General features: G+C 49.2%; 10 protein-coding genes across 10 annotated transcripts; 3 read left to right on the forward strand and 7 right to left on the reverse strand.

The window, feature by feature from the left end:
- Positions 1-109: 109 nt before the first annotated feature.
- Positions 110-1430, forward strand: AKAW2_30568S (uncharacterized protein; the record flags this gene model as incomplete). Its single annotated transcript, XM_041687096.1, has 6 exons — positions 110-262; positions 313-349; positions 419-486; positions 544-920; positions 1004-1068; positions 1126-1430. 6 exons carry the CDS (start codon positions 110-112, stop codon positions 1428-1430), a joined length of 1005 nt encoding a protein of 334 aa, XP_041541015.1.
- Positions 1431-1568: 138 nt separating this feature from the next.
- Positions 1569-5837, reverse strand: AKAW2_30569A (uncharacterized protein; the record flags this gene model as incomplete). Its single annotated transcript, XM_041687097.1, has 4 exons — positions 1569-3825; positions 3890-4721; positions 4773-5390; positions 5465-5837. The coding sequence occupies 4 exons, from the start codon at positions 5835-5837 to the stop codon at positions 1569-1571; spliced, it is 4080 nt and encodes a 1359-aa protein (XP_041541016.1).
- A 694-nt stretch (positions 5838-6531) lies between these two features.
- AKAW2_30570A (HET domain-containing protein) lies at positions 6532-8814 on the reverse strand (the record flags this gene model as incomplete). The annotated part of the gene is made up of 1 exon (XM_041687098.1): positions 6532-8814. The coding sequence occupies one exon, from the start codon at positions 8812-8814 to the stop codon at positions 6532-6534; it is 2283 nt and encodes a 760-aa protein (XP_041541017.1).
- Positions 8815-9239: 425 nt separating this feature from the next.
- On the reverse strand, positions 9240-10277 carry AKAW2_30571A (proline racemase family protein; the record flags this gene model as incomplete). Its single annotated transcript, XM_041687099.1, has 1 exon — positions 9240-10277. One exon carries the CDS (start codon positions 10275-10277, stop codon positions 9240-9242), a length of 1038 nt encoding a protein of 345 aa, XP_041541018.1.
- A 711-nt stretch (positions 10278-10988) lies between these two features.
- AKAW2_30572A (fungal specific transcription factor domain-containing protein) lies at positions 10989-13002 on the reverse strand (the record flags this gene model as incomplete). Its single annotated transcript, XM_041687100.1, has 2 exons — positions 10989-12294; positions 12341-13002. 2 exons carry the CDS (start codon positions 13000-13002, stop codon positions 10989-10991), a joined length of 1968 nt encoding a protein of 655 aa, XP_041541019.1.
- A 456-nt stretch (positions 13003-13458) lies between these two features.
- helE (3-ketosteroid 1-dehydrogenase helE) lies at positions 13459-15174 on the forward strand (the record flags this gene model as incomplete). The annotated part of the gene is made up of 6 exons (XM_041687103.1): positions 13459-13610; positions 13669-13826; positions 13876-14322; positions 14370-14493; positions 14541-14852; positions 14901-15174. The coding sequence occupies 6 exons, from the start codon at positions 13459-13461 to the stop codon at positions 15172-15174; spliced, it is 1467 nt and encodes a 488-aa protein (XP_041541020.1).
- Positions 15175-15302: 128 nt separating this feature from the next.
- On the reverse strand, positions 15303-16397 carry AKAW2_30574A (SNG1 family protein; the record flags this gene model as incomplete). The annotated part of the gene is made up of 1 exon (XM_041687104.1): positions 15303-16397. One exon carries the CDS (start codon positions 16395-16397, stop codon positions 15303-15305), a length of 1095 nt encoding a protein of 364 aa, XP_041541021.1.
- A 947-nt stretch (positions 16398-17344) lies between these two features.
- On the reverse strand, positions 17345-19048 carry AKAW2_30575A (uncharacterized protein; the record flags this gene model as incomplete). The annotated part of the gene is made up of 1 exon (XM_041687105.1): positions 17345-19048. The coding sequence occupies one exon, from the start codon at positions 19046-19048 to the stop codon at positions 17345-17347; it is 1704 nt and encodes a 567-aa protein (XP_041541022.1).
- A 397-nt stretch (positions 19049-19445) lies between these two features.
- Positions 19446-21885, reverse strand: AKAW2_30576A (Zn(II)2Cys6 transcription factor; the record flags this gene model as incomplete). The annotated part of the gene is made up of 7 exons (XM_041687106.1): positions 19446-19457; positions 19528-19706; positions 19756-21028; positions 21077-21108; positions 21165-21354; positions 21437-21773; positions 21827-21885. The coding sequence occupies 7 exons, from the start codon at positions 21883-21885 to the stop codon at positions 19446-19448; spliced, it is 2082 nt and encodes a 693-aa protein (XP_041541023.1).
- Positions 21886-22431: 546 nt separating this feature from the next.
- AKAW2_30577S (uncharacterized protein) lies at positions 22432-23582 on the forward strand (the record flags this gene model as incomplete). The annotated part of the gene is made up of 4 exons (XM_041687107.1): positions 22432-22818; positions 22885-23181; positions 23234-23302; positions 23355-23582. The coding sequence occupies 4 exons, from the start codon at positions 22432-22434 to the stop codon at positions 23580-23582; spliced, it is 981 nt and encodes a 326-aa protein (XP_041541024.1).
- Between the last annotated feature and the right edge of the window lie 2586 nt (positions 23583-26168).

Consider the following 26168-nt stretch of genomic DNA (forward strand, 5'->3'; position numbering starts at 1 on the left):
CCTCACATCCCCGCGAGTATTCCAAATATAACATGGCAAAAGTTAGACATATATTATCAGTGCTTCCGGCCTTCGTAGTACGCTCTTTCATACAACCCAGCTAGCGACCATGGCCGATTCAGGCAGCTGGCAGCGCTACAACCGAGATGCTTCAATATCTATTACAGTGTTGGGTGTTGTCTTCGTGGGACTGCGATTTTCCTCGAGGCATTTGGGAAAGGTACCTCTGGGCTTAGAGGATGCGCTGATTGTGGCCGCGTTGGTATGTTATCCTCCACCATACGCAAAGTCCAATTTAACGATGAAACGTAGTTTAACTTATTCATCATTTTCGTACTCGACTTAGTGAGTAGGTTACATCTTCATAACAATTCCTCCTTTATTCTTTCTGTCTTGGAATAATACTGGAACCTAACAGTGGTAAAATACGGCCTTGGCCTACACCAATCCACTATCCCTATAGATGACATCATAACCATCAACAAAGTAAGCCCTATCACTTCACATTCCCTTCTCAAGAAAGCCATTCTGATACCATAGCAGCTCCTACTCCCCGCAGAAGTATTCTACTGTACCTCCCTCATCCTCACCAAAACCTCCATCTTGGCAATGTATCACCGGATCTTCCACATCCATCAGCCCACACGCATAGCCGTGTACGTCCTGGGAGCGATCACTATCATCAGAGCTGTATCTCTCATTATAGCCTCCATCTTCCAATGTATTCCTGTCGCTCGGGCATGGGACAAATCCCTCCCGGGACGGTGCATTAACCTAAAAGATACATTCATTGCAAATGATATTGTGAATGCTATCACTGATGTGGTCATTCTGGGGCTTTTGATCGGCAGAGTATGGAAAGTGCAGGCTGGGTGGGGGGTTAGAATTAGTGCAATAGGGATGATTTCTTTGGGGGGCTTGTAAGTGGTTCCTTTTTGTTCAGCCCATACTTCTTGCTGTTGTTATTGAAAGTGGTGGTTATATACTGACGATGCCAGCATAGTGTGGTTTTCACGAGCATATATCGCATCATCACGCTAGTCGATATCGACTTTGATGACTTGACATGTACATTGGCCCGTCTATCCCTTGGCTAGCTCCAAGCAGTGTGCTGATAAATTGCAGATACTTTGGGCCGATCGAACGCATGGTGCGTTATTGAAGTATCTTCGGGGATTATATCTGCTTGTCTCCCAACTCTGCGTCCGCTGGCAAGGACTCTGTTTCCCCGAGCGTTCAGCAGAAAGCTTTCCTCTCAAGGACAGGGGAATTCACGCTATCCTAAACCAGGGAATGGTGGGTTATCAGGTGATTCTAGCAGAGACAGAGTGTATAAGAGACCAGATCTGGGTGTGGAGTCTGATGGGGATGAGTACTCATTGATAGTGGTTAAGGTGAGAGGGAGAGTCGAAGGAATCGGGTTTCGATAGCGACTGGGTATTATGTTGGGCGAGATTATTGTCCATCACAAATAGCGCTTCCTCATTACATTGCTAGACACTCTGCTTCAGCCCTGATACACAGCAATCCTTGATTTCACTCGTTGAATTCTAGAGGGAGTAAAAGGTCTATTCACTTCCAGATACCACCTTGTCTTCGCAGGCTGTACCATCATCTGACTGAGCTGCCTCGTTTCCTGCTTCCGTCCCATCAAGAAATTTTTCATAAGGCAGAAACGCCTGGATTATTCTGTCACGTTTGTCCTGGCGTTCAGAGAACGAGTCGCACTTTGTGTGTGCGTAAAACAAGGCCGTCCGTCCCTCGTTATCGCGCAGCTTCCAGTCAGCGCCGCTTTCTAAGAGGATAATGACCATCTCGTCGTAGCACGATCGAGCTGCATACATCAAAGCAGTTCTTCCCCCGTCATCCTGAATGTCAAGCTGAGCGCTAAATTCCAAAAGGGAACTAAGGCAATCAGTGCTTCTACTGTACATACAGCCATAAATCAGGGCTGTTATGCCATTCACATCCTGGCGGTTCACGTCTGCGCCCTTTGCTACTAGTTGACGGACGATATTACTCCAAGATCGATCAACAGCTTGATATAGCGGGGACCATCCCTCTTTATCAGTGCCTGCCTCGACGTTTGCCCCACTTTGTATCAGCAAAGCCGTTACTGCCTCGTGATTGTATCGCATAGCGAAGAGCAGTGCCGTCTGACCGTCATTGTCTTCAATGTCCAGATGGGCTCCATTCTGAATTAGTGCATCAACGATCTTGTAGCACCCTTTCCGGGATGCGCAAATCAAAGCCGTGGCGCCTGTCTCATTGCGGATGTCAATCTGCGGCTTAGCTGCCAGCAAGAGACGGGCTTTTTCCACATCTCTCACAAGAGCTGCACGAATCAAAGCGGTCATACCCTTTCTGCATTGGATGTTTAAACTGGAGCCATTTCGTAGCAGTAGACTAAACGCCTCATCGGAGCCACGTCTGACTGCATAGATCAATGCTGTTTCACCAAAATTGTCTTGTGAGTCAAGCTGAGGTTTGTAGTCTAAGAGAAGCCGAACTATCGAGTCATGTCTTCCAGCCACGGCCCTTATCAAAGGAGTAGCACCGTTGTTGTCTTTGAGATTAATGTCGACACCGTAGTCCAGGAGTAGCTTCACAAATTCTTCTCTTCCCCTTCCGGCTGCATAATGTAAGGGGGTCCGTCCGTACCAATCAACCATGTTTGGATCGGCGCCCTTCTTTAGGAGAGCTTGCCCGACAGCAAGATGACCACCAACAATTGCCATGTGTAACGGTGTACGCCTACCCTGTTGGCAATTCGGCGAGACTCCTTGGCATAGTAGAGCTTCAACCGAAATTTGATTACCCATCGGAACTTCGCACATCAATTCATCCTCGGGAGTTGTGATTTTCTCTTGTTCAGGGCCAACATGCCGATTCTCAAGTATATTTGCAACATCTGTGTGGCTCTTCAATAAAGCCAGTTGCAGCGGCGTCACACCAAACTTGTCTTTTTGGTGCCATAAACGAACATGATCGTAAAAACACTCGAAGAGTTCCTTGCGCCCATATTCTGCGGCCCACGCGAAAACATTTCTTCCCCAGCTATCCTTTGCATCAAGATTGCCGCCGTTCTTGACAAGTTCTTTGGCGATATTGGTCAGCCCAAAGTAAGCCGCCAAATGAAGCCTGGTGATGTCTTGTGGTTTTTCCAGCTTCACATCAGAAGAGCGGCTATCCAGGAGGCGCATGTACTGTGCATACAAGGCCACCTTTTCCTTTGACATCAGAAGTGGCAGTAGAAGCTCATCACTTACTGGGTCAAGTCGAGAATGGTAGTCCCAATATTGAGCTGCATAGCGGTAAAAGGGATGCTGTGATACTATGGTTGCGGCGTCCTGACTCATATTCCAGTCACAGGACAGATATGTGACGCATGTTTCGGCGATTCTTCGATGAGCATTTGGAAACCATTCTTCCAAACGATTGTTTATAAAGCCCTGCGCAGTATGATGGACGAGATGAACAACCTCGCTCTCCATGTCGACAGATACTAACCCCGCGCACACAGAGACTATCAATATGGCATCAACAACGTCTTCCGTATCAACAGACTGACTGCCCGTTTGTATTGCTAATGCATGTTGCAATTCACGAATATTCAGAGGCCTTCCGACACATACGATCCATGAAAGGGCGTCTAAGGCCAATTTCCTTAGGTTTGGTGATTGGGCCTCGATACGCTCCATGGTCTTCTCGTACGCCAATTTCTGAAGTTCTGAATTGTTGGATAGTTCTGCTAATGCCTGGTGCATCCGCTTGGGTGAGACTTGGTCACTCAAGGAATCGAGGCACAGCTTTGCAAAATGGAACCTGCGTTCGTGTTCAGTCAGATGAGCATCAGAAATCAATCCATTCACTGGCCAATGTCACTTACATTCCGCTAGCAGCCCGGGGAACTTCCTCCAGGATCCTGTCCATCATTGCTTGATCCTGCGTAACAAAGGACGGCAGGGAAGTGATATTTCCTTGAATATAGCTTCGAACATCTTCATCCGTGGCACGTATCTCCAGAGAAGAACAGCCATCCCTTTCCCTAAAGATCTTTTGAATTCCAGGGGCGAAAAGTGAGGTTGCGAGTATATTTAGGCCAGTAGCATCCTGAATCCGAAAAAGCTCCGATAGGAAGTTCGTCGGTCCTTTCATGGGACTTTGGATCTCATCCAGCGCGTCGATAACAATGTATACCTGCCTATCACTACTCATAGAACAAAGAATTTCGACCATCTCGCGTGTTGACGGTTGCGTGCCCCTGGTACTATGTCGACCATAAAGAGTCTGCAATCCCTGCATCAGTTGACGGTCTTGTTGGGCAAGCTGCTTCAAAATTGACGCGACAATGTTCCTGGTTCTCTGTTGTGATGGATATCTGAAGCTGAAGAACACATATCCAAGCGCGTGACTCAGATTGTTGACGTGCCGGTGTGTATTAATATATCCCATGATGGTAGCTGCCATGACCGTCTTCCCTGCGCCAGGAATGCCTAGACAGAGTAGTGTTTGCCCTTTGGCCTGGTACCAGGACTGGAATTTGTCCGAGTTCAATAACCACTGGCCGGTGCCTGGGTGAATTCCATCAAAGATAGAACAATTGTCGATATCGTAGGGAAAATCATTGAGCCATCCGAGTATTGTCTCATTATGGTTGTGGGTTATCATATCATCAAGTTTGGCGACTCGCTTTCCTACTTCTCTCAATTCCCACGAAACTGCCCAGTGTTAGCTTATCGTTTTCCGACGGTAAGTATACCTTGACATACAGTCTTCGCTGATTTGCGAAGGGATTCCGGTACTGCCAGGCTCCTCAGCTGGCACGACTCGTAGAAGATCTTTGGCATACGCGGCTGCCGTGACTGCTGCATATCGCTGCCAATTATCGTACTTATGGCCGTCGGAGTAATTGGCAATTCCTCTGATGACGACACATGGAAGGTCATTCATAAGGCCCGCGGCCTCTGTTTCAAAACAGCACACACCCCAGGTGTCTCTCAGATAATTTCGGTACACAACAGACCTCATCATAGCATTGGCCGAGGCAATAATACCATAGTGAACGACAGGTTCATCTGTTTCACGATAAAGGCGCTTTTCCAACACTTCAAGCCCATAGTCCCTGAAATCCTTTCCCTCACTATGCGGGAGATCTGGCTTGTATAGTCGATCGAGCTCGCGGCCTGGGAAGCGAAAATCCCATGCTAGTAATTGGCTGGACTTGTGTATGTCATCGATGAAGGCTGTCATCTTTCCCCGGCCAATGTCATGATCAGACTGCAGCAACTTCATCGCAGCCAGTACAAGTTTGGGAGGTTTATTCATGTGCGATCTTATTTCGAACCCATTATCCTTCCAGCGGCCTTTGTCGTACTGCAATACTCCGCCTTGATTATTGTGAGAAGCTGGGTAGAAAACAAAAAGCCAAAAATGGGCACATGGGGACCACAAAGGAGCTTACTGTAGTTTCCCTTCGGCTCACTAACAACAACATCTCCTAACCGAATGTCATTCAATGGGTCCTTAGGGTCGGGTGCTGAAGGTGCCGCTCCGCCTATCCCGACCATCAGACCGAATCGGATATTTCGAAATGTCCGAACCATGTTAGCCACTGTATGGGCAATGGCATCGGCACCGTATGAGCCCGCTCCAGGGAATGCGATGACCACTTTGTGTTCCCCCATTCGGCCAACGATATAAACATTGTTATCATTCTGCCGTCTACGAGGCTGTTCATGTTCCTCATCAAGGAAGGCTCGAGAAGCAGTGACCTCGTCTTTGATGGCGCAGACCCAGCCTACAGTGTACACGCTAGGATCGAACCTGAGAGGCATAGCTGGTTTTGGTCGTGCAACTTGGTCACAAAAAAGTGTGGGAAGATTTATATCTATGATGGAACGCAAGACCTGGTCGCGCTAATAAAAGTTCCAAAACGACACCCCGAAGCTGTTATTAGGCATCAGCCTCGCTCATATCGACCCCCTGTGCGTGGGCGCGTACGCCTAGAGGAACAACCAATCAAGAACTGTGAATGCTAGAACAACACATCGCAGCCTTGTACTCTGTACTCGCCTCCCCGCCTCGGCGCTAAGGCTCACGCTGTCACCCAATCATACCGAATGCCAATTGCATTAGTTTAAGTGTTGGTGGTGGATGTCAACACTGAGTGGAAAGGAAATGCGAGAGGGCCGAGATACTTCTAAAGAAGCCACGACCCGTGAAGTTTCGAGATTTTCGGACATTAATGTTGGAAGAGACGAGTGATTCGCACGTTGTCTCCGATACTCGAGGCAGGGCTTTCTACCTGCAGAATAAGAAATATGGGATGATTGGCGTAGAGCGCTCCTTCCTTGCATGCAACACTAGAGTTCTCAGCTACATCACGCGGAAGCCTCAGGAGATCTCCAATAGCGTCAGAGAAAATACTGCCATTCTATGTATGTGGCGTCTTCGACTCTGGTGTCCAGTATATGCTTTGCTTCTTGTTGACAGGTCCACTGATGACCAAAGTACATAAATTGAACATGGTCAAGATAATGAAATCGTCTCTCTCCTCATCTTCGTATTACCATCACCACCCAGCTTTCCTAACTCCGCTCGATCCAGCCATGCAGATCCCACACGCTCATGGTGCCCCTTCCTCCCACCCTGAACTTCCTTCACAAGAAGAACAAAAATCCCGATATGATCCCACAACGTGCATAGGACAATGCTATGATTTCTTTCGAAGAGCACCAGCCCCGAATATTCCTTCTCTATCACCCCATCCTCGTTTGAACAAGGAGGTGGTCCGCAGAACAGCACCGGAGCACGGGAATACCCATCCCCTATAACAATTCTGACTGCGGGAACAGAAGTAGTCCCAGAGGGAATACTCAAGAGCTTTAACTGGAGGCAATGGAGAACGGTACATTCAATCTGCAGGAAGGGCGAGATTTCAGGCATAATATTCCCCCAAAGAGCGCTGTTGTGGTTGGCGAAGAATTCCTCTATTGAGATATCCCATACGGAGATATTGTCAATATCCTCACGAAGGTTGAAGTAAATCCATACGCGAACGGGCTGATGCCCATCCAGTTCCTGCGGGTGAAGATCCTCCTCTGCACAGCCGAATCTCCTGTCCCAGAGAAAGTAGTGATATGAGACCTGACCTATCCAGCCAGCCCAGGACCAGCTGGGGAATTCTTTTCTCCGTATTAAGTGTCCATCTTCGCCATTTTTGCTACTATTATCTATGCAAGGAGGTTGGTAAATAGGTTCCCAGGACAATGCACAGACGAAACGGAAATTCGGATCGCGCGCTAGAGTATAGGAAGTCTCTCCGCCAAACAAGAACGGAATACCGTAGAAGGTTGGATGATCGGAGCGAGCGAGGATGCCTCGAAAGGCGTTGATAGCATCGGAGTTGTAGGAGAGGCTTCGACTTGAGTAGCTTGCTAGGTGTGTAAGGAAGGCCCATGGTCGATATGGCCTACTGGAATAGTATGCTGGATGTAGGGGTATTTGATAGGTGAACCGAGAAGAATCGAGGATGTCGTCGCGGGCAGGCTTTGTGGCTGTTTGGGCTGTGGCCATGTGTGACAATTCAACAGGGGAGAGCACAGTCGACTCGCACTTTGTGGTCTCTCCGCACATATAGTAAACCTGAAAGTCGGTGAAGAACAGACATCGACGCGAAAGAATCACTTCCTGAAAGGTCCAGCCACGAGATATCCATGGACTAGAGGCTAAAGCACGTCGTATAGAAGGCAGTGTAGATACCAGTCTCAAATCCCTCCCAGAGGCTGTCGGTGAGGTTGCTTGTGGTTGGCGCCGTCGTGGAACTGCACCGACTCCAGGTAACCCAGAAATCGATATATCAGAACCAGCAGCGATTATAGTAGCGTAAGCGCCAGAATATATCAGATCCATGCGAGATATTTGATCGTGCTTTTCTTGTGCGTTGTCCTGGTCAATGCAGTATTTGTCGACCCAGAGATATCTACCTCCCAGGTTGTTGACGACTCTGATGGCATCTTTGATAGTACCGTGCACTTTGTCCGGAAGCACAGCCTCAGACCTTTGTATTCGGACAACTGATTCCTCCGCGGACAGTGGTCCCCATACGTAGCTGAGCGCGAAATACTCCCAACCTGGGTGAAGTGGGACAATTTGCCGGGTCTGGCAATCGATCACCTTTAGTACAAAAGGCGGAGGAGTAGGTGAGCAAGTACATCGAGGCCCATGATGACTCTGGCAGCTATCCATCCACTCCTTCAGACGAGCGTAATTGATCTGACTCGGTGACACTCGGACCCCGTGAGTCCGTAAGTTGGCAACATCAGACCCCTCCACCGGCATAATGACACTTTGTTCCAGATGGCTGCAGATATCATGGATTCTGATTTCACTGGTGACGAAAACATCATCACCGCTTCCCGGAAATACCGCGAGAAACACACTGTTTGACTCGTCACTCATATACTCATCCCCCCTGCGAATTTGCTTGATAATATCTCGCCGCTTAGGTTCTGTTGGCATTTCTGTCGTAACTCCTACTTCTTTGATGAGGCTGCTAAAAGCACGTAAATGATATTGGCTGGTATCCCATGCTGATTGGCGAGCTGATACGTCGAGGTCGAACTTGACTTCGTCGAAGAGATCGCACATTAGACATGGCGTGTTTGGGTCGGAAATGATACTACCCAGTGATATTATTCGTAGACCTTCTAGTCTTGCATCTCGGACATCTTTGCTGAGTTGGAAGATAGCATCGAAGTCAATGGTGCGGCACCTTGCGCAGAGAGGTGCGTCTCGTTCCAGGGCATCCATGGTCTCTTGCAACGATAAAAGGTCTTAATCTAGAGGCTTATGGAGGATGTAGCTCATATTGCACATTCAAGCTGCTACTCACTGGGCATGTAAGCAAGAAATGGTTGCAGTCAGCGATGGGCGTCTAGCTGACATGAGCCCCGCCCTGCAGGATCCGACTCTTGGCCCGAGCTGCGGGTGGAAACAGATCTAAACGTGGGGGCCAGATGCAAATGAATATAGTAGCACTGGGCTGGAAACATCATCTGGCAATATGAGCTATGAATTCCGTCAACCATCTTTGAGTAGGGTGCTTTGGATTGAGTTTGCTCTTAAATATAATCGAGAGCGGATTTATGCTAGCAATGTAACTTTACAACAGGCTTGTTTCATACAGTTCAATGTAAATGGCCCACATTCAACCTCTCAAAACGAATATTCATCAACTAACGCAAAATGAACCCAGGAGAGAGAGGATCTTCCTCGTCAATCAAGAACCGCGAGTGCGCAATCAGATGTGCCTGGCCCTTCACAAGCACATTGCAGGAATCAAAGTCCCCATGGGAACCACCCCAGGACTCTATCTCCGCTTCAAAAGCCGACCCGATAATAGAGTGATGTAAAAGTTTCTGGTTCTTTCGAAGCCGACCATCCGAAGATAGGAGGGCAATTCTCGCACAAGTGCCAGAGCCGCAAGGGGACCGATCAATCTGACCATCACCATAGACAGTAACATTCCTCTGGACGATTGTCTTTCGGTAATCTGGGTGGTCTCTTTCGTCCTCGAAAAAGATGACTGCGTACAGCTCATAATCAAGATAGGTTGCTCTATCCCCAAGTGCTGCTTTTATCTCTCGCTGAAGTTTGATGAATGCATCCGCATTACCCGGCTTGACCTCAAGACCCAATTCAGCAGCACTCACTGAAGCCATAACAGCACCGGCAAAAGCCAAATCAACCCGAATCTCCTCATTACGAGAAGGAATCTTCACAGATAGCCCCTTCTCTATCGGAAAGCTGGCAACATTCATGAAGTAAGCCTGTACTGGCTCTCCATGCTTCATAGTAACAGCCGCTGACACACGGCCAGACGGAACATCAATGACCACCTCCACAACTCCATTCTCTGGAGCCTCGACAAGACCTGTTGACACAGCCCAGGACGCAAGGGCAATGGTACCATGACCACATGCCGTTGAGAATCCGCTCGTATGCCAGAACAATACACCGAAGTGCGCACCTATGTCGTCTGGCGGAGTGATAAAGCCCCCGTACATGTCAGCATGCCCTCGGGGTTCATGACTGAGAAATTTGCGGAGCCTATCCAACGGGTGGTTCTCGGTCTGGATGATCTGGTTGCGCCGGTCAGAAACGGTTCTACCTGTTGGTATGTACCCTGATGGAACTTCGGGGATGATGCGGAATGGCTCGCCAGCTGTGTGCCAGTCCTCGGACTTGATCCAGTAAAATGGGTTGGTTGTCATTGTATGTGTGATAGTGGAAGAAGAGAAGGTGGTTTGAAATGGGATGTGAGACTAGTGAATATAGATGTCAAAAATATATAACCTCGATTGATTAGGATCGTTTGATACTTTTTACGTTGGGGTTCCAAGGAGAAATATGCTTTTTAGACATAGAATTCTTGGATATCGAATAGGAGCTATCCCAAGGTGCTGGCCGGAAACGGCAACAAGGCGGTCAGCTCGGGAAGGCCGATCATCCCGCATATCAATTTTATGAGTAATACAATCGCTGATATCTTTTGAAAGAAAAAGCATTTATAAAAAGCAGAATGACAGAGTAAAATATATAGCAATCAAAAGGGGAAAGAAAATCGTCTAAGTATCTGGAGACTTCATAGTCGCCCTTGCCTCATCTTCTGGGAAGGAAAAGAAATAAGAAAAAGCAGACACATGCGCCAAGACAAGAATAGAGGGAAAACATCTCACAACAATACGGTGACAGCCAAGCATAGGTATGTATGTTAGCGGAATTGCAGATGCCGACCAGTATACATATAAACACTGCGTAAATGTACCTATTTCAGGTGGTGATTTCGCCGTCCTGGAGCTACTGCTTGCCATCAATGAAAATGATTGTGAAGTGCGCCTTCCTCTCGCTCTTGATGCATCATGATCACCCCTGCTACCTCGGGGAAACTATCTCCAGGGCATCTACTGATCAACATTCCAATCTCATTCCATCCCCAGCCCCCACCCCGGCCCGAACACCTCCCGAAACACATCCGCAAAACCTTCATCCAGTCCCATCGCAACAGATCCCAGGACCGGATCGCAGCTGCTTCCCACCAGCCCCGATTCAGATGAACAGTGTAGCCTGCTATCCGCAACATCCCCAGGCCCCATGCGCGTCCCAACTTTGGCCCGCAAAACACTAAGCAAATGCCTCCCGAGGACGGCCGCAATTCCAATTCTATGAGACGGGGTGCTTCCAGCTTTCTCTAGCTGCAGGGCTACCTGCCCTAGCAATCCTAGCAACTCGCCCTCATCGCCGGCATGGGTATTATACAAAGTGGAGAAGAGTCTGATGGCGAGAGCGGCGGCGTAGGCGATCATCGCCCAAGATGGGGAGAGAAGACAGTACAGAGGTTCCCCAATCGATTGGAGATCGTGTACAGCGAGGGTACAACATTGAACTGCGGCCGTAAAGCAGTCTTCCTGGAGGGCGTAGGAGTGAATGGATGAGGTATTTAGGGCAAAAGAGAGCATCCAGAGACGGTTATGGAGATATACGTATGTGAGGAAGGCTGTGGATATGTTGGGAGAGGGAGTGACGGCTTTTGAAGTGCATCCAGGGAGCCAGGTAACTCGCCACGGGTCTAGTGTGGAGTCGACAAGGTCACGGACCCAGTGAGGGTTGTCGTGGTTGAAAGAGGCTTGCTGGTGCAGAATATGATGAAGGCCTGCTAGATGTCGACGGAGGAGAATGAAGGCACATGTGTCCTTGTCGGTAGAATCGGCAAGAGGGTGCAGCCACCATTTCTCAATATTCCGGGTAAGGGGCGACTCGGGAAAGGCAGTTGCTCGTCCGTAAGCGGCGCTGGTAGCGCGTTCCCACAGTAGGATGCGCAGCCAGGTGCGTTCGTGATTACGCGCCTCACGCTGGGAGATCGAGTCGGAGGCAAGAGTGTTGAGAGGATTAACCTGGTCTAAGCCTAGCTCGGTGGCGACGGCGACGGCGTAGGAAGTATAGAGCCATGAGCGTTCCTCGGACAATGTCGGGGCAGGGGTAGCAGAGAGGAGCGAAATGTAGTATCCTTGTACGATTTCGACTGACTTGTACCCAGATGTGTGGACATGTCGTGAGAGGGTCTCGCCGTGAAGGCGCAGGCGTTTGGCGCACGATGCAGACTGATGATCGAATTGAGCCGTAATGGCTAGAATCCATGTGAAGAGGAGAGCGGAGCGGGAGCGCACATAGTCGACGGTGTGAAGAATTGGGTCCTGAATGCCGTTGATGGGGTGTAAGCGGACGAAATAGCTAGTATTCCATTAGCAAGAGGATTGTTAGGAAGTAGTGCACATACACTGAAAACAAACTATGCGCATCCTCTAACGATAACAGCCCCAGCTCGATAGGATCCAGATCTGGGCCGACATCTCGAGGTGGATCCGCATCAGGAGGTCGGAAATAGTTTGATTGGGACTGGATGGGTAGTGTGGAATCATAAATGGCATTGAAGCCCTCTTCCAGTGTGTGTCGACTTAGCTGCAGACCTAGAGACGCGTAGACTGAACGCTGGAGGAGCTCCCGGCCTCCTCTTGTAGTACATAATGAATCCAGCGACGGCGTCAATGGCTGTGCTGCGCTAGATGCGTCAGCCAGTAGTGCTAGTGGATTACTAACTGGCTCCTTTGGGGTTGGCAAGCCATCATGGTAGCTTCTCAATGCACCGTCTGTGGTTGGCACTGGCATTTTGCCGTCACTACCATGCTGCAGCTTCGCCAAGATGACTTGAAGTAACTCCTCTTGGCCCGTGGTATTCAACACCCGTTGTACCTCGTCAGCTGATACCGGTGCTTTCTTGAGCTGTACTTGCATCTTTCGATAAGACTTTTCGAACCCAATATAGCGACCAACAGCACCAGGCCTGCGACCCAAAGGACGGGGAGGGGGGATGTTGCAGCGCCGATTATTGCGTCGACAGCGGTCGCACGGCTCCGATAGATCGGGCCGGATACAGCGCATCTTCAGTTGACGACATACTTCGCATGCGGCTGCAGGGGGCCTGGAGGTTCTCCTATCTTGACTTGAACGAGTGCTTGGGGCCATAGTCAAAGAATCATGGGATGAGAGCTTCTAGGTAGTCGCAGGAAAATTGCCCGAATTACCGAGAAATCCTGGAGAAATGCGGGGAATCACGGTATCCGGACAACCCTATCATGGCCGGTTTCGCCACTTCCCATTCAGCATGGGCATGGACTGAAAAAAGCTGGTTGGGGTTCGTATATCTAGATTTGCTATCAGCTTGACCAAATGGCCATTCCCTATAACCCGGTCCTGTCATGCTCGTTCAGGCACAGGATGCCCGGGTGGGTCCTCCGGCCACTTAATTTAGCCACCGGAGGGTGGTTATATACCCGGCGGCTCGTCTTCAGACATCACTGCACACATACCTTTTTCTCATCGCTTGATTATCACAAAATGCAAACAATTACCGTTGATGCCCTCATCTGTGGTGGGGGCATGTCAGGCCTTGCCTGTGCCTCTTTCGCCGCGTCCTCCGGGGCTAAAGTTCTCGTTGTAGAGAAGCAGTCCACCGTGGGCGGGTCATCCAATTACTCCGCGGGGATGTTGTATGTTGAAGTTAGCACTTGTCAATAAAGAGGACACGTACTGATTGCGTTGGTGCAGTTGGGGTCCCAAGTCCTACTCAAGTCTGCGCTCCTGGGTACCATGGGGAAATGCCGATCTCCAAGCCGCCTGGATGCAAGACTACCTCCCGGCCGTACAATGGATGCGTGAAAATGGTGTCCCAGTGGCGCAGAGATTTGATGGGATTATGACAATTGGTATGTAATTCTTCTCGTTGCGGCGACAAGTAATTGACATGAGGTACAGGCATCGGCTTTCCAATCGATATCCCTCATCTCCATGCATATCATCAGCAGCGCATCAGAGATAGCAATACGGGCTCACAAATTTTCACCAATACCGCTGTGGTGAAGCTCCTGCAGGAAGTTCCGGGAATCCCTGGATCGCGCGTTATTGGGGCGGTTATTCGTCACGCAGATGGTGCATACTACGAAGTTCGAGCGAAGCGGGTTGTCCTAGCCACTGGGGGATTTCAAGGTAACCCCAGGCTACTGTCTATGCATATGGGCCAACACGCAGACGACATGTTTGTGCGATCCAACAAGGGATCGGTAGGAGACGGGTTGACCCTAGGAACACAAGTAGGTGCAGGTAGCAGTCGTGGGATGAGTACCTTCTACGGTCATTTACTCGCAGCGCCTCTGCAGGCTGAGGAGGTCGCCCCACGGGACTATTTGCCGTTGGCACAATATCGTAAGTGATATAAGTCCTCGCCATACATGGTTCTAATCATGACCTAGAAAGCAAACATTGCCTGCTTATCAACGAGAGCGGCCTGCGATTTGCGGATGAGACGACTGGCGACGAGATCATCAATCAGTATCTCGCGAAGCAAGAGAAACGGCGAGGATTTCTTCTTTTCAAGTATGTCTCCCCTTGATGTTCCTCGAAGTATGTGTCTGACAACGCAGCGATCGCACTCGGGCCCAGCACTGCATCTCCGCACCGTTCCCTAACGCGGGTGAGATCGATCGTCTGGCCAAAGCTCAGGAACACGGATGCCGTGTCGGTAGTGCGCCGAGCATCAACGGGCTGGTCGACATACTCAAACAATGGGGAGTAAATGAGACACAAGCTCGAAGGACAATTGAACGATACGATCAGGCCATCCGGCTCGGTAACTCGACTGTGGCGTTGGATGCCCCTGTCGGGGCAGGCGGAAAACCTCCAGCCCCCTTAGTAGAGGGCGACGGACCCTTCTTTTGTATGGAAGTGCAGCCATCGTACGTATCCCTCCTTCTATTCAACTGTGCATACGACTGATCATGCAGAATTACATTCACGTACGGTGGCATTAGAATCGATCCTAAGGGCCGTGCGCTGACGACCGATGGGAATCCCATCCCAGGGCTGTTAGTTGCTGGGGTTGATGGTGGAGGGTTCAGTAACCTTGGATATGCGGGCGGGTTGGCTCTTGCCTTTGTGACGGGCTTCTGGGCTGCAAAGGCAATTGCGATCGAGTTGAATCTGCCGGTCCCTAGCTTGCCGGCTGCAGACTCGCGAGATGCAGTAGATCGAGACGTTGGAATGGGAAGTAAACTGTAAAGACATGTGTATCGGATAGCTTTCCTGTGATGTGTTTATTACTAGAGGATTGACATTCTGATCGAGTCAACTACAAAATTAATGAATACACATGAATTCAACGCCAACGATCTCAAAGGTTATACCAGTCACGCCCTGGGCCCCTCGGACTTTTCATCCTCTATAAGCTGAACTTCGGCCTTCATCGCTGTCTGATGACGATACCTCAGAGCAACCGCAAAACCCACAACACCCACAATCCACCAAGACCAGAGTATAGGCAAGCTTCTTCCCAAGTAAGGGTTACATCCTCGCGTCCAGACCTGAAGGAGCGTATCATAGAGCTCCCTACTAGGCAGAGCATATCCCCAGCGATAGAAACCCGGCGATAGCTCAAAGGGGCTAAGCGTGCTCAAGATATTCAGGATAACCCAAGTCAAGATAGCGAAGGGAATCGGCACAAATGTGGTGACAAACTCAAGGAGCAAGTAATGAACTTGCATTGCAAGCCAGATAGTCATCCAAGTCAATCCAAACTGCGAGGAATGGACGTCCCACCCTTCGCGAAAGACCCTTATATATCCGGACATTGCGAGAGCACTGATGAACGTGCACACGAAAGCGACAAGGGCGCGACAGCTAACCAGCTGAGTGAGTGAGACAGCGAAAAGATTGAAATTCATTGAAATTCCATTGAAAGCCATGGAGAAGAAGAATTGTTGATTGATCGGCATGACCATCGATACGGTATTGTAGTAGAAGCGAGTTCCCTGGTCGGTGGTGAGGAGGTCGGTTTCCGTGCTGGCTATAGGTTGTAGAAGGGTTGACGCAATTGAAGGGTTGGAGACGTTGACTGTGGCAAAAATGGATGTTTCGTTCGCTTGACTGTAGACATTGCCGGTTACCTGGACCAGTTCGGTAAGGCTTGCGTGGACTGTCTGCGCATAGGCAGCATATTTAGCGCCGTTCCAGACGTATCCCAAGGCGTCGGCATTATTGTAGTTTTCTACTGCAGCTCGGGAGGCGATGGCCGTTGACAGACGCAAAGAAGCATTGGTTTTAGCATATATAGCTCCCCAGTACCCTTCTTTGCATACTGCACGCTTCAAGGAGTCCTCGGTAGCATATTCTGCTATGGAATGTTGTTCGATGGTGGGAAAGGCTGGACTTCTGCCAAGCTCGTAGGCTTTCAGCAAGGATTTGCCGCTGATGCCCTGGTCAAAGTCGACATAAAGAACTTTCATTGCACTCAACCGCGTGCCGTCTTGAAATGCAGTGCCCTACAGATAGCACATGTTGGCGAGAAATAGGACCTGGAGAGAGATGGAAGCCCCTGCTAGGGGACCTAGCATCTGTTTTGGAAACTGCATTGTACTGCTTCCTGATATGTGGGGGGACTTGGATTACTTGCAAGGACTGATTCTGTGAGAATCGATGTCAAGATTTGGACGGCTACCGGTCATGTAAATGAACGGGTATTATCTAGACAAAAATCACAAGCCTCTACGCCGGCGCACCTAGAGAGCGTAGTGGAGTTCATACCCATACTGGAAAATGCGGCGAAAAAGTCGACTAACAATGCTGCGGGATTACTCCCGACAAGGTTAAAGCAAATAGGATCTTTTGATTAAGTGTCTCCTTGATCGATTATATCCATGGAAAAGGCGTTTTCAATAGTAGCGTTTAAATACTACCAACAACTGTACCCTCATATATCATCAAGGAGGAACAACAATTATATTCAAACGAGCGCCCGTCATTGCAGTTCCACCGTGTTGACTACAGGCTAGATAGCATCAAAATGAAAGAATGAATTGCATTTGATGATGATAAAGCCAACTGCTTAAAGTGTGAGGAAAGCAGCAGGCGACCTACACAATACCTACGTGCACCACTCATCAGGGCAGTCGGGGGATGTGCCATAGTACCAGCGTCGGGTTACCCCGTTGTTGAGCCTTAGCTCCAGACATTCAGATCCACCTGATGTGAACATAGTTTCCAAGCCCTATATATAAGAACCCACAGAACGAGGATTTTATGACGTGTTGTATGATTCATCTCTAGCCGATGAATGAAGTCTGGAATGATATTGACGCAAAGGTCCTACGCATGATCAAGGCGTGATAAAAGCAAGTATGTATTTTTGATGATATTCTAGCATACAGCAAGAAAGACCACGAAGAATCAGGTCCTAGTTATTTACAGATTTGTACAAACCCGGCATCACGTCATTGAAAAGATGCTCCTCAAGGCTGGCAGGTGACGATGCAAGATATGGGCCCTGTGAGCACTCCTTCACAGACTTGGCATAATGGCTGCCCATTTTCGCTCTAAGTTGTGCCCCAAGGACTCTATACAGAGACTGTACATGTTGTAGTGAGAAAGGACCGCGGTAGTCCATGGACACACCGGGTAAATTTGAGTTCGAAAGTCTGTGGTATGCGTTGCAAGGATATTCCCAAAGTCCAATCTGCATCAATATGACTGCAAGACTTTTCAGATCTTCGCCTTTCCAAAATCGAATTGACTTCATATCAATGTCTGTATTGTTGCCCTGCATTATATAGTCGTCCGAAAGGCACTGCCAGGCGCTAATGTACGGTTTGCTTAGGTCGTCCCATCGATCTCCCTCATTCCGGAAGAAGATGATGTTGCTACTGGAGAGCTGCCTGTGCTTCCACCCAGCAATGTGCAGCTGTAATAGTGCAAGGGTGAGTTTTTGTGAAAGATAAAAACGGCTCTCTAAGTTGGGACTTGGTGAAGCGAGAATTCCGGGGCAGGACGCGATCTTGTCATCGAGTGTCAATATTCGGGCCGTACTATTGGCGTGTTTTGGGAATCTGAAAACGTATCCCACAATAGGGCACTTATTACCATCAGGCAGCTGTCCTGTCGCCAAACTATAGCCCAAACAGGGTAGCGTGCAGAGTCCTGGGTCAGTCCTAGAAGTCCGTTGTAGAAGTCGAACGAAGTGACTGTATCGCTTCGCTTGGGCTTCTGCGTCAAATGTTTTCCTGACACCGTGGTTGCGCAACCGCCATTCTACAAAGACAAGTTCTTCACTCCAGGACTTCTCTGAATTGTAAACATAACGATACCGGGTAAGTGGAGACTTTGCAATGTTGCTCTCAGGCGATGTACAATCAATGACCACTCGGGGGATCTTTGGCGTCTCAAAGCCCTGGAAACAGGAAATGGGGATCTCCAAATTATACTCAACTGCCGCGGGCGGAGGGTTTGATGATGAAGAGGCTATAGTATTTTCGATAGAGCCTGTCTCAGATCCCAACTTTTCTTCGTAGATATTGCGTTCGTTTATCTCACGCAGCTCGATTATACTCGCAGCCTTAGGGTTTCCCGGTCTAAACGTGTGGGTTGCGGTATCGAAAACATCTAGGATGAGCTTCTGAGCAATCCCCATATCCTGGTTACGTCGTAACAGTCTCAGAAGATCTTCGTTGTACGCAGCCAGTTCTGAAACCAGGGCTCGTAACTCCGTTTGCTTGTGTCGCGTCCAGCAACTTTTAGTGACCCGGAAAGTGGGAGATACGAACAAATTTAAGGCGGCCTCTGGCGAGAGAACAATTTCTCTCAAGGGCTTATGATCTGCGGTGGCTTGCATCTGGTTCTCCAGCCCCAGAGCCACTTGCTTCAGGAGTTTCAATATGGATCGCCGGATCCCGCGGTACTCCAGGTTACCAGTCCGTAACGGAGTCTGAGGCGCCAGGTATATCTTTGCGCTTCTTCCCCATTCATGAAATCCCGACCGCTCATCATCAAAAAGCCCTGCCAGTGCTGTATCCTTTTGGGAGATAGCATCTCTTAGGAACACATACCCTTTATGACAAAGAGTATATAAGGAATCCAGACGCTCCTGCATAAGCGACTCCATCATGGAAGAAATTCTGAGGAACAAGGAATAGAGAGGGACAGACGTGTGTGAGTGCACAGGCTGCCCTGGTCTGTGAAACCAGGCAAGGTGGCCCTGCCTATCACGTGAGCGTACTTGCGCTAGTTAAGGGCTGTCCAGCTATCCATCAATTAATGGGGATGCTTTGCCACCTTCGTTTGAGCAGGTGTAACATTGCAGCTGAGGTCTAGCCTAGAAACCCACAACGCAGGATCATCCCACTTCCCAATATACCCCGCTATTCAACGGTTCTCGTGGCATTTTGCTTACCTTTTAGGCACCCTACACAAGCATACAGAATCAAATGGGATGGGTTAGTAACGAGGCATGTTCATTAGAGCAGATTTAGTGGGTCAAGGACTCCCACTGTATAAACGTTTATTTACATGGCAAGCTATATCAGCATATGCAGTTAGTCTCTTCTGATTCGAACAAAATAACCCTTGTGATGCTAGTCTACTTACCCAACCCATGTCACCAGAAAAGTCCCACAGATTCACAAGCTCACTTGGCAGGCGCGATAGATCGAATTCGGGCTCGGTAGACGATAGCATATTGGGCTCTGCCACAGATATTGACTTCTCCGTTCGAGAATCAAGGGTAATTTCAAGCATTGGATCGAATCTATATGTCTCGGTCTCCGCTATACGGGTGTCAGAGAAGGCCAGAACGGAAATAGATAATGATCTTACTGGAAATGGTGCTGTGGCCATTGGTATTCCCGTCACCGTTACTGCTATCTGATGGGGATACACTGCAAAGCACAGGGGCATTCAGCTTCCTCAGCATGATACTAGTTGACTGCCAGGCTTGCCAGGCCTCCGCCGACTCATCCTTATATTGTGACCAGATCCGATGTGAAGCTTGGAGGGCAAGAAGCAGATCGTCCTTTCTCGGCGTTCCAGCCTGCCCGCCTTGTGCACCTTCCCGCTCGAGGTTGTGGAGCTCCAGGCATACCACCATCGCCGCCAGCATGAAATCATTCGTGGCCAAGGAAGTCACGAACCAGCGACATTGCGCTAGCACTCCTCCTGCTTGAACCTGACCATCAATAGTCGCTTGATGCTGCAGAATATTCACTGCTGCGTCAAGACAGATACGTCGAGACTCTGCATACCGAACATCGGAGCGGCCTTCGCAGAGGGACTTGCGATGTAAGATGCACCGCGTCTTCTGATACAGAATTTCCAGATTATAGCGCAGCATGACGAGACGTGGCAATGTCGTAACAGACTCGGATACGCTGCGGAATTGGAGACATACTGGGACTGCGGCATAGGACTCATTCAGTTGCTTGTCGAGTTGGTAAATCAGTGCGGACGGGATAGGCGCGGTGGATGCAGCATGGTCAATCACGAGACCAAATACCCTGGAGAGTCGACTTTTTGCAATTAAATAAGCCACCGGGGTAAATGCTGTGTCAGGACGGGCTGGTGGCAAGCTCGTCGAGTCCTCAGAGAAGTCTTCGTCTAGGAGATTGTGTGGCTGTTGTGTATCGGCTAACCCGTCATAGATCATTCGGGGCAGACCCAACTGAAACGAAATGAGTGCATCCAGTTGGGACATGAGCGTCCATATACGTCTTCGCATTTCGGCTGCAAAACAAGAGAGCTCTGGATAGCGGGAACCGTCCCGATGAAGGCCAGCCCGCATGGCCAGGCGGTTGATCATTCCCATCAACAACCAGACCTCGTGATGAAACTCTTCGCCCCGAAAATACTCCGTTTGCGCGTAGAACATCAGTGCCTCAATGGTATATTTCGTCGGAGCTGTATACTTGTTCTCAATGAGGCAATAAGCAGCTTGTTGCCTAAAATCATCACACAGCCCGTGGGTGTCACCGATCGGGTCTGGTCTGTGGCCCTCAGTGAGCTGGTGATGGTGGATCGCCAGACACATGATACTGAAGAGAATACTCAACCATGCCAGATTGACATCCTGTGAATGAGTCCAGAATTGGTCATACTGTGAACGTCAGCATACGTACACATGTCACGTGAATGGGTTCCCTACTTCTTTCTGGAATGTCGGGGTATGCAGGACAACTGGACAACTGCGTTAAAAGTTTTAATCAATATTCCTTCAAAGTAGGTATACATACGAACACCCGGCTCCATAGAGCTGAAAAATCGTGACACCAGCCGATCTACGGTCGGTCTTGGCGGGAGGTGACTCAGGACCTCCGCTATCCCGCCGGGCGGAGACACCCCTCGGAGAAGGGCGGACCCGTTATCACACTGGGAAGGCAAATATGATGGCCCTAACTCGACGCACTCTTTGAGCTCGGCAATCTGCCAGCCAGGTCGTCGGGTCATGTTAGTACAATGCCCTAGTGGAGTTTGTGATGACCGCAAAAGGAAAATTCTCACGTACACTGTCTTGCAGTGCGGTCCAATGAGCCCCCGAGACATAAGTCATCCCCGTCTGATCGACCCGCAGGCTACCAAAGGAGTTGGCCACTGTCTCTGGGCTAGCAGCCGGGGAAGAATCGCTCTTATGCGCTAGGTGAACTGGGTTCTCTACCGTTTGGGGGGTTTCGCCCTTTTGCAATGCTACCACTAGATCCTCCAGTTGGCGGATCCGTTGGGTCAACTGCCGGGGCTGAGCAGGTCCATTCCTCCGCGGAGCTGCTGAGGGAGGGTGAGCATATACGCATCCTAACCCACGTTTGGTACAGCTACTACAAGGCTGGAGACGGTCACATCTTAACCTTCAGGGGGTTATTCAGTCATTCACGCGAACTACCACAACGGTATGCCTTACTTTTTCTGACGACAAAATGTGCAGGATATAGGCGTCCGAACGGGGGGTTTGGATGCCATTTTCCCTAAAACAAAGGATTAGTCTTGTAACAGGGTGCGTTGAATGGATGGGGATATTGATGTGATATTGATGTTTGGCGTCTCTCGCGGGGTTCACCGCCGCGGATTACTCAGCTAGATATCTTGATACGAGCCTGCAGGGTTTTCTATATGTTGCACAGTTCATAGTGTTGTCCCTGAAACTTCCATAGCATACACACTCTTTACTTGAATACCCAGCCCCAGAAATGGTTAGTCTGTTGAAACCATCTGAACTAGGCCATGATACAGGCTTGTCCACCGAGACATTCAGTGTATTCGGCTCAACGACACTCCAAGATCGCCCGGACTTGGCGCGCCGGGCCGGAGATGCTAGCGCCGGAGATGGTCCCGCCCTCCCGAATTGTGGCTCCGGACTGAGGGTCCGGAGGGCTTCACCCAGTATAAAACTACCATTATGATCCAGGTGTACGTCTCAATTCCTATTCCGAAGCATCTAAAATTTCCTAGCATTCTCCAAGATAGTATACCATCACACTCGGACATACACATACAGGGACGTACACAATGGCACCCGCTCTCGGCCAGATCTTCCCCCCAAACCCTACTTTTGTCGAGAAAGACATGCCCGACCTGACGGGAAAAGTAACTATCGTCACTGGTGCAACCTCCGGAGTCGGTTTCAACACGGCATCCATTCTATATTCAAAGAATGCCACTGTTTACATCGCAGCCCGATCTGCCGACAAGGCCCGGACGGCTATCAACGAGATTCAGACCTCCACGGAGGGAGCACATAGCCGTGGTCGCCTCTCCTTCCTGAAACTAGATCTGTCTGACCTAGCGAGCATCAAAGAAAGTGCCAATAGGTTCTTGGAACAGGAAGACCGCCTTGATATACTGATTCACAATGCCGGGGTCATGACTCCCCCGGCGGGCAGTAAGACAATCACTGTATTTGCCCCATAGCAATAACTACAAACTGATGGGGCAAACATCAAAGGCTGATATGTGATATAGGGCCATGATCTTGAAATGGGAACTAACTGTCTCGGTCCCTTCCTCTTCAATAAATTCCTTCTTCCCCTGATTCAGCGCACCGCGGCCACGGCTCCTGCGGGTAGTGTCCGCGTGGTGTGGCTCTCATCCATGTTAGCCTCATTTGCGGCAACCGGTGGAATTATTTTCGATGATGAAAGTGATTCTCCGAAGGTTCTGTCTGATGCGATGCAGAACTATATGGAAAGTAAAGTGGGGAATATGTTTATCGCCAAGGAGTTGGCGAAGCGGTATGGTGGGGATGGCATTCTCAGTTTGGTCCGTTTTGCCCTTATCATTAAATCGTATGATATATGCTAATGAGACACAGAGCGTGCATCCCGGCCTCATGAAGACTGAGTTACAGAGACATAATTCTGCTATTCAATCCACGGTTATGGTACGTTTTAATTTTCCTGCAAGGACCTCAACTCCTGGCTGACAATACGCAGGGCTGGATATTCAAAGGCCCCCGATACGGAGCATACAGTGAGCTCTTCGCGGCGCTATCTCCAGAAGTTACAGAAGAGAAGAATGGAGCGTATATTATTCCCTGGGGGAGGTTCGGCCCTATCCCTTGTCATCTTCAAAAGGCCTTGGTGTCGAAGCGTGATGGAGGGGCAGGGACGGCGGAGAGGTTTTGGGCTTGGTGTGAGAAGGAAACTGCTCCGTATCTTTGAAACGACTGTTGCTTTTTCTTTGTATACTTAAGTATTGTTTCGCGTGGGAGTTCATGGTATAATAGCTTTTGTTTGGTGCCCAATTCGATTTAAAATTAATGTCTTATTGTTTAATTTATTGTGTGGAACACAAAATATTCATGGCAGCATACTTCATATGACAGATAGACATTAGCTCGTATTTACTACAGAGAACATGGTTCTACAAGTCCCGTCGTTAACAACAGATTTTTCCCTTTGAAACCCAGATGGCCCAAACTGGAAGCTTTAAATCTCACTCCGATCACTTGATTTACCCCATGTGCGCCTGTATCGATCTGGTGAGTAGTGACTAATCGGGTCCTGATACTGCGCACTTGGATCAAGAAATGTCCTTTGCCGCATTATTTCAAATCACAGGCAGGCAAAAGTATCTTGCTGCATCGATGGAACTGGAAGAGGTGGAGGGTAGACCTGCAGTCCGATAGTTGACACATTTACCCCCTCTCTTTAAACAGCGACCTAGGCCAGATTGTCCGAGACTATCTGTCTGTTTGCCTGATGAAGATATCTCTAAATCGCCAGCCTCTACTTCCCAGTATACATCGGTATCCTGGTAATCTCCTCGCAGGCCTCGATGTTCAGCCGATGTTCCCCGAGCCCTTTGGAAACGCAGGGAGACTTCCTTTACTGCCCTGCAATAACTCTCATTTACTGCAATTGTAGAAAGTGCAGCATGTTATCCTCATGGCGCAGCAGCCTGCATAAATCAAGGAACAGAATATCACGTTAACGAATTTGAAGCGAAGTATATCTAACATTGTTAGTTTTTGGTAGGTTTAGTATTCACGAGAGATGTAGATGATGCCCTAGTATAACCATTTCTATAAGTCCATAATCTTAACAGCGCGTTAACGAGATAATGAGTATGGCGAACTTGGAAGGTATTGGTATTGACCAGGGGTAACCCTGGTCAGACAGCTACATATGACAGAGGGTATGCAGGCAAGTGGGCCATTTCAGCCATGCACTGTTGACGTTTTTTTTGGAGGTGTCAGTCAAAGGGAGTCATGGTCCTTTCTTGGGGCTATTACATCTAGTATTAGACATTTATTAGTCGTTTAGGTTAGTATGCGGTGCTGGGGAGGATTGTGTCCTATCAATAAATGGTTCTATAGGACGTACATCGCTCATGCCTGTGATTATGGTCACTTTAGTGAGCTTCCACTCCAGCTCTTTACTCGGAAGACAAAAATTCGGAACCGTCAGTTGTATCAGGGGTACAAAGATATTATAAAAAGGTGCAGCTGTTACTAAACAGAAGCCCAATAATGGCATTTCCGATTGCAGTTGTCGCTGTTTCATGCGTCATTGGCAGGTTCCATCATATAGCCATGCGGCCGAACAATAGTATGAGTGAATCGCAAGAACATATATTTCGTAGAACTACTAGGACCCACAGAGGGAAACACCACTTGTCTCCACGTGCTCAGTCCAAGGCATTGTGAAGCGCCTTACTACTACTAATAAGAGTATTATGAGATGCAATCTTTCTGCTAAGGTTGTTATTGAATTCTTCCCTCAAGTGGCGCGTTTATAGTCTACGCGGAGCCTCTCCAGGTACCTGATCGGCAAGGCGCAGAAGCGCTTATCAAGGACCTTCTTGAGCATCTGGTGAGAAACTTCGTTGGAGCCTTACCAACCCAGACCTATGGCTTGAATGCTCTGAAACATGCGGCTATGCAAATTTGAATGACACACGTTCACTCCAGGAGTAGGCACCTTCTTTTGTCTAGCTGTACGCAAAGCCCTGCTATTAGGTAGACAGACATTCGGGAGCCAGTCAGAAACCCTAAACCGTGTCATATAACCACCAAGAAGCGCCAGCGGCTCGATTTCCCGAGCTGGCTAATCAAGCCCTTTCTAATATTTTGTAGTGATGCTGAGCACTAAATAACGCGCGTCGCAAGTGACCAGCCCATCTGGTTAGTGACCGCAACCGGTAATGCCGATCAGCTGAGGCAATCCGACGGGAATTCCTTAATCCGACACCAGATTCCCTACTCTTCCACCGGAATAATCCTCAATGAATGTCAACAATCACCAGGCATTCCTCGGTACGAGAGAACGGCGAAGATCTCAAGCATTTTCGACACGCGACCTGCTCCGTTGTCTTCAGTGAGAAATCGGAATGACGTCGCTTTTCCGAGGACGACCGGAGGGACTCATGAGGGTACATTTGGTGGATACTCGGCTAATCCGTTGCACCACTCAAGGGGCCCTTGTGGCGCCGGTTCCGCGGACGAAGCCGACGGCAACATTCGACTCTCGTTTCACCTTCTTCTTTCGGCCATTTTAGGGGTCTTGGCACGTGAGATTTGATGGAGACAGTAAGACCTGGCTGGCTCGTTATTGGATATGAGGTTACCCACTGGGATGATGTTAAGAACCGCAAGTCTACCCCAACGACATCGAATCATACAATCTTGAAAATTTTTTTCTGTTATGTCCTGCTTTCATTGCCCTTTCTCACTTTTCTATGGCCCCTTCCCATTCTCCACCGTCATCCGCATAACCTGCGAGAGCGCTCGCACGCACACCAAACTA

The sequence above is a fragment of the Aspergillus luchuensis genome, chromosome 3 (assembly GCF_016861625.1).
Source record: "Aspergillus luchuensis IFO 4308 DNA, chromosome 3, nearly complete sequence".
Classification (NCBI taxonomy): domain Eukaryota; kingdom Fungi; phylum Ascomycota; class Eurotiomycetes; order Eurotiales; family Aspergillaceae; genus Aspergillus; species Aspergillus luchuensis.